Genomic DNA, 6,162 nt, shown 5'->3' with positions numbered 1-6,162 from the left:
CTGCTTGCCAGCATCCCTGGCGAGGAACTGGTCGGAAACCACCATCCACTGGCAGCGATCTTCCCAGCACAACCATCCCCAACACCTTTATCTCCATTGCTCACAAGTTGGTGGGTAGGGCGCAACCATCTGTTGCACCTATGTGAGCTCTGGAGATTGGGGGCGGTGGTGGGGATGGTTGTGCTGGGAAGATCGCTGCCAGTGGATGGAGGTTTCCGACCGGTTCCCTCGCCAGGGATGCTGGCCGGCAAGTGCCATCCATACCACTATCTGGAAGAAGAGTCTCTTGCACAACACGCCATTTAGACTGGGCATCTCTCTCCTGATGTGCAGGGCTTCATGGAAGCGTTGGCAGTGATTGTCCGTTAGCAAGCAAACCAATCAGGAGCCTCCATCCATTGGCAGTGATCTTCCCTGTACCACCAGCTGAATCTCCAGTGCTTTGCAAAGGGGAATGTGGTGCAATATCTGTTGCACCTATGCAAGTGTTGGAGAGTAGGGGTGGTGGTGGTGATGGGCAGATTGCTGCCAGCAGATAGAGACTCCTGACTGGTTCACCTGCCAGGGACGATGGCAGGCAGCATCTTTCATGCTTGCCTCTCAAGCCCTTGGAGCTTATCTTCCCAATCTTTTTCCTGGGGGTTTGATTCCCCAGCTTTTTCCTAGTGGATCACCTTCCCAGTCTTTTTCCCTGTGGGATCACCTCCACAGTTGCTTTCCCTAGGGATTATCTCCCCAGTTTTCTCCTATGGTATTGCCTCCCTTTTTTTGCTTCCTAGGGGACCACTGGCTGCTTGCCTCTTTAAATGATCCTGGAGAATCCTGCACATTAGGAAAGAGAAGCCCAGTCTAGATGCAGTGCAGGAGAAACTCTTCCTCCAGACGTTGGTATGGATAGCACTGCCTGCCAGCATTCCTGATAAGGGAACCAATCAGGAGCCTCCATCCACTGGCAGCGATCTTCCCAGCACAACCATCCCCACCACCTTAATCTCCAATGCTCACAGGGGGGGAGGGGGGGATGGTGCAATTATCTGCTGCACCTATGTGAGCACTGGAGATTGGGGGGAGCGGTGGGGGCAGTGGTGATGGGAAGACCACCACCAGAGGACAGAAGATCCCGATTAGTTCGCTTGCCAGGGATGCTTGTGGGCAGGGCCATCTGTACCGACGTCTGGAGGAAGAGAGTCTCCTGCAAAGCATTCAGACTGGGCTTCTCTCTCCTGCTGTGCAGGGCTACCCAGAGGCGTGGGCAGTAAGCATCGCCTCCCCAGTTCTTTTTTCTGGGGGAACGTCTCCCTAGCTCAGATTTTCTTGGGGAATCCTTATCTGAGCAATCCTATTAGGCTCCTTCATTATTCATCATCAGAGTCATCATCAGACTCCTCGACTGAATCGCTATCACATTCATCTTGTGATTCTTCGCCAGATGTAGAGTCAATTTCATCACCTTCCTCAGAAGATTCTTCAAGACATCCCTCGTTAGGAATATCTTCCCATCCATCATCATCTTCATCATCTTCATCATCAGCATCAAATTCATCATCTTCCTCGTCTGATTCTTCAAGCCATTCCTCGTTAGGAATATCTTCCCTTGCATCATCTTCATCTTCGTCCTCCTCATCGTCCAATTCTTCATATGAATCGTCATCCTCCTCCTCCAGTTGGCCAACACTTGATTCATTATCTAGATGATCACTGTGGGAACATTCCATTAATGTTAAATTCGCTTCATCATCAGAATCATCCTCTGAATCAGATTCAGATTCGTCATCAGAATCATCCTCTGAATCAGATTCAGATTCGTCATCAGAATCAGAATTATATTCAAAGTCGCAATCACTTTCTGATTCATCGTCCTCGTCATCATCTAACCATTCTGGTAGGTTAGGATTTTTAAATACTTCAGCGGCATACTCTTCAACAGCTTGCCTGGTGTTGTCATATTTTTTCCTCTCCTTTTTATTACTTAATAAATCGTTTGCACAATTGATTTGAAGCATGAGCAAATGCATTTTGTCTTTGTCAGCCTCATCGTTTTTATCAGGGTGGTATTTTAGGGCACTCCTTCTGTATGCATTCCTTATTTCATCCTGAGCAACATCTGTTTTAATACCTAGAACTTTGTAAGGGCAACCATATTGTTGCATTTTCTCCAGGTCTTCAGCCAGTGATACCAAGTATTCTCCCTTTTCATCCTCTTCTAATTTTGCAAACTCAGTAATAGCATCTGTGTGTCTTCCTAGTAATAAGAAGCACAGTCCCAGTCGTAACCTGCAGTCCTCCTGATCCTCGTCCACAGCAAGAACACTGAGGAAACATTCACATGCCTCTTCTAACTTTCCAAGCGTGCACAAAATGTTTCCTTTAACTCTGGCCAAGTCGACGGATACCCAAGGATAGAGACATCCCAAAGACATGGCCACAGCAATATTTTCCAGGGCAGTCTCATAGTCCTTGGCATCAATCATCCCAGGTAAAGCTTCCCATAGCATCCTCTGCTCTACAAATTTTTCTGCTATCAATGCCCTTGGGTGATTTGGGCATATATCTAGCACCTGTGACAAAGCTTTCTGGACTTCCCGAACTCCAAATTGCAGGCACTCAGCAAAGCTGACTCTATTTTGATAACAAAAGACTCTTTGAATTCTTTGGGAAGATCATTTAGCACATCCTCGGCCTCGTCTGTCCTGGCTAGTGTCAACAAACATCTTACCTCCTTTACCCGACACTCTAACTCGTTGCCATACTGTTTTATGATGACTTTCAAGAGAGCAAGAGCAGAATCGAAATCTTGATCATCAATACACCGGTCTGCCTCAGATTTGAGCACAGCTCGGCGATCAAGAGTTTCCATTTGGGTGCTCTTTTGGGTCAGCTTATATTCTGCCTCTCTCAGCTTGCCCTGTAGCTCTTGCGCCTTCTCTTCAGCCTCTTGACGCCTATCTGTTTCCGCCTCTTTCAGCTGTCTTGATACTTCACATCATTGTCTCTGCAAATCTCTGAATCTCATTCCTTATGTGTCTGTCATCATGGCCTTGATCAGGAGTTTCATCATCTGTGTTCAGAAACACAACTCCACATCTGTGGGTCTCAATATCAGAATTCTGACCAGAAACTACATTCGTCAGTTCTGGCAGACTTTCATCTCCACACATTAGAGCTTCCAACATCTGGGTTAAATCGCCCCATTGCATCACGTAATTGTTCCTCTCTTGTTGGGCTCTGTTATATTGTTCCACCTTTCTTCTCTGCATTTGATCAAGCAGGTCTTCGTCTTTCTCTTTCCCCTGCTTCTCTTCTTCAGAATTCTTTTGCTGATTTTCATTTCCATACTCGAATGCAATGTGTTCAAGATGGAAATTCCTCTGGGCAATTCCATGCAAAAGTGCCATCAGCATATATTTATCTTCATTGTTCAAAATCTCCCTTATCTTGTTGTTTGCCTTTTTCACTTCTGCCTCAGAGTCCTTCAGTTTTTTTCCAAGGTCCTCTTCACGATGCTTCAACGTCTCAACCTCCTTGTTAGCTTCCTCAAACTTCTGCTGCCAGTATAAGCTTATTTCCACGTGTTCTTCTGCCCGCTTCCTTAGTAGTTGTTGCTCTAGCCCCGCTTCTCTTAGAGCATTTGCCAATTTCTGTTTCATTGCTTGATTTTCACCTTTAAACCTTTCAACTTCAAGTAACAATTCTTTTACTTGACTATTCCTATTCTCCAACTGTTCCTTGAAAACGTTTATTTTTCTTTCGTTGCGTTTCGCTTCTACTAACAAGCTCTCTATTTCCTTTTCACGTTGGAGAGCATCCTCAAGTTTGTTTTGTAGGCTTTCTATCACCTTATTCTTCTTCTGGATCTCGCCTTCAAGATACAGTTTACAGTCCTTACTTTCGTCTAAGAGCCTAAAGCAGTTCTCCAGCTCGTTTTGTAACCCATTCGCACGTTCCAGCAAGCTCTCAATCACCTTTTCCTGTTTCTTAAGTTTCTCATTTAGTTGTTCGGATTCCACTTCACGTCTTCGCTCGACACTTACAACTCTTCTAATTGGCGATCCCTCTGCTCGAGCTTTTCTTCCTCGGATCTCAAAGTACTCTTCATTTCAGCCTCTCGTGCGCGTGCTTCTTCCATTAAGGTTTCCATCTCCTTCTTTTGGTGGAGAGCATTCTAAAGGTTTGTTTTTGTAGGCTTGCAATCACCACCTCATTCCTTCTTCTTGATCTCTCCTTCAAGTGATCTTTCAGATTCTCTCTTTTTCTTCTATGATGTTAAAGCAAAGGCCCACCTCGTACTCAGTCTCTTTTAGTTCCGCCAACAGTGACTCCATCTGCTTTTCATCTCGTTCAATTTTTTGGTTTTTTTTGGCCAGCTGTTGTTTTTCGGATTCCAGTTTTCGTTCGTTGCTCAACAAATCTTCGATCTGGCAATCTTTCTGCTGGAGCCTTTCTTCCAGGGATAGCAAAGAACTCTTCATCTCAAGTTCTCGTGCTCTCGCGTCTTCCAGCAAAGCTTCCATCTCTTTGCCATGGCGGAGAGCACTTACAAGTTCCTCGTTCGTGTCCTCTTTTTCCATTTCCAACTCGTTTATCCTGTCGTTCAATTTCCACACATCCTCTTCGTATTCCTCTTCGAGTTTATTCTTGCCTCGTTCCGCTTCCTGTAGCATTCGGTCCCTCTCTTCTAACATCTCTTGTAATTTCCTGTTTCTCGGCATCTGAGTCATTCTTTTGATTATCAAGGTCCTTCAACTTTTCTGATGTTTCCATATTTCTTATAAGCATATAATCCAACAGAAGCAGCTGCAACGCAACAAGTACCAACAATCGTTGCAGCGACTCCTGCGGACAATCCAGAATCTAAAATCGGTTTTTCTTTCGGCACCTTCGTCAAGACGATGTCCAAGTCGAAATCCGATCCAGGTATAACAGTATAATAAGAAGCAACTTCTTCCAAAAATATTCCTAGTAGCTGGCTTGCAGCTAGCAACTAGTCCAAGCAAAGTATACACAATAAGTTGATATAATGAGACATTTTCATTTGTGAAGATTGCAGTACCGCGCACTCGGCCTATCTTTAGAATCTGCCACATACAGTAAAATGGCACCTCGAACAAATCTTCAGGATCCAAAGCGGGCTTCAGATTCCTTGCTCGTCTCCAAAAACGAGGCTTCCTCCTCTCTTGTGGATTCCTAACGAGAGTCATGAATCATCTTCAGACTCGTCTGAAGGAAGACTTTCTCGATTCTGCCTTACTCAAGGAGGAGCCTCCACAACAACTTTCGAAGCCGTTTTCGCTTCCGGAGGATTCAAGAAGTTTGGAAATTTTGAGGAGACGCCCTAAGCGTTGTTTTATAGTCGGAGCTATTGGATTGGAAAAGCAAATATCCTCGAATTTTGCGTTCTTCATAAAATAAAATTTTCTTTCTCTTTAACTGAGGTGACGCAAATATTACTGATGTACAAATACACACATACATACATATACATATATATCATTTATGCATTTATTATTTAAAACTCACTTTATCATGTGATCATATAGATATATATATATATATATATATATATATATATATATACTAATAAAAGGAGCCCATAAAAACACCAAAATAGAGGAAAAAAGTACTATATTTCAGAGACTGCTGTCTCCCTCTTCAGGTAGATGAATGAGAAAAGTTCACAGAAAAGGTGGTATTTATACCAAGAGGTCCATCCACAAACAAGCCATTTTAAGTCAACCCACCCCGCTGATAATCTTCCTCTAATCTTCTTAAGGGTTGGTTGAATGAAGACGTTGTCGATCGTGTCCGAAATCCATATATATATGTATGTATGTATATATTATATATGCTATATATATATATATATATATATATATATATATATATATATATATATACACATGTTACATAAATATAAATATTATATATATATATATATATATATATATATATATATATCATATATATACATATATATACATCATATATATGTATATATATATATATATATATATATATATATATATATATATATATATATATATGTATGTATGTATGTAGTATATAAATGCATGTAAGACAATTAGGTATTTTCAACCATGGGAAAGTTCAGCGAAAATTTCGGGCTATAAAAAAATCCCATACTATACAAAAAAATTCCACACA

The 6,162-nt window shown here is 42.5% G+C and overlaps 2 protein-coding genes across 2 annotated transcripts; both read right to left on the bottom strand.

The window, feature by feature from the left end:
- Positions 1-1,355: 1,355 nt before the first annotated feature.
- Positions 1,356-2,495, bottom strand: LOC135213243 (protein PFC0760c-like). The gene has a single exon (XM_064247220.1). It carries the CDS (start codon positions 2,493-2,495, stop codon positions 1,356-1,358), a length of 1,140 nt encoding a protein of 379 aa, XP_064103290.1.
- Positions 2,496-2,978: 483 nt separating this feature from the next.
- On the bottom strand, positions 2,979-4,718 carry LOC135213241 (golgin subfamily A member 6-like protein 25). Its single transcript, XM_064247219.1, has 2 exons — positions 4,281-4,718; positions 2,979-3,968 (listed from the first exon to the last, which is right to left on the bottom strand). Exons 1-2 carry the CDS (start codon positions 4,716-4,718, stop codon positions 2,979-2,981), a joined length of 1,428 nt encoding a protein of 475 aa, XP_064103289.1.
- Positions 4,719-6,162: the final 1,444 nt, after the last annotated feature.

This window comes from Macrobrachium nipponense, chromosome 42 (assembly GCF_015104395.2).
Source record: "Macrobrachium nipponense isolate FS-2020 chromosome 42, ASM1510439v2, whole genome shotgun sequence".
NCBI classification, from domain to species: Eukaryota; Metazoa; Arthropoda; class Malacostraca; order Decapoda; family Palaemonidae; genus Macrobrachium; species Macrobrachium nipponense.
The sequence above is the reverse complement of the archived record's forward strand: the minus strand, read 5'-3'. Positions and strand labels throughout refer to the sequence as shown.

What these genes read in the sequence shown, in the direction of transcription:
- LOC135213243 (XM_064247220.1), bottom strand. Translation starts at nt 2,495, where the DNA reads ATGCTATGGGAAGCTTTACCTGGGATGATTGATGCCAAGGACTATGAG.
- LOC135213241 (XM_064247219.1), bottom strand. Translation starts at nt 4,718, where the DNA reads ATGACTCAGATGCCGAGAAACAGGAAATTACAAGAGATGTTAGAAGAG. An exon ending in TAAAAGAGACTGAGTACGAG is followed by an intron (nt 3,969 to 4,280) that starts GTGGGCCTTTGC and finishes CTTAAGAAACAG; the next exon opens with GAAAAGGTGATTGAGAGCTT.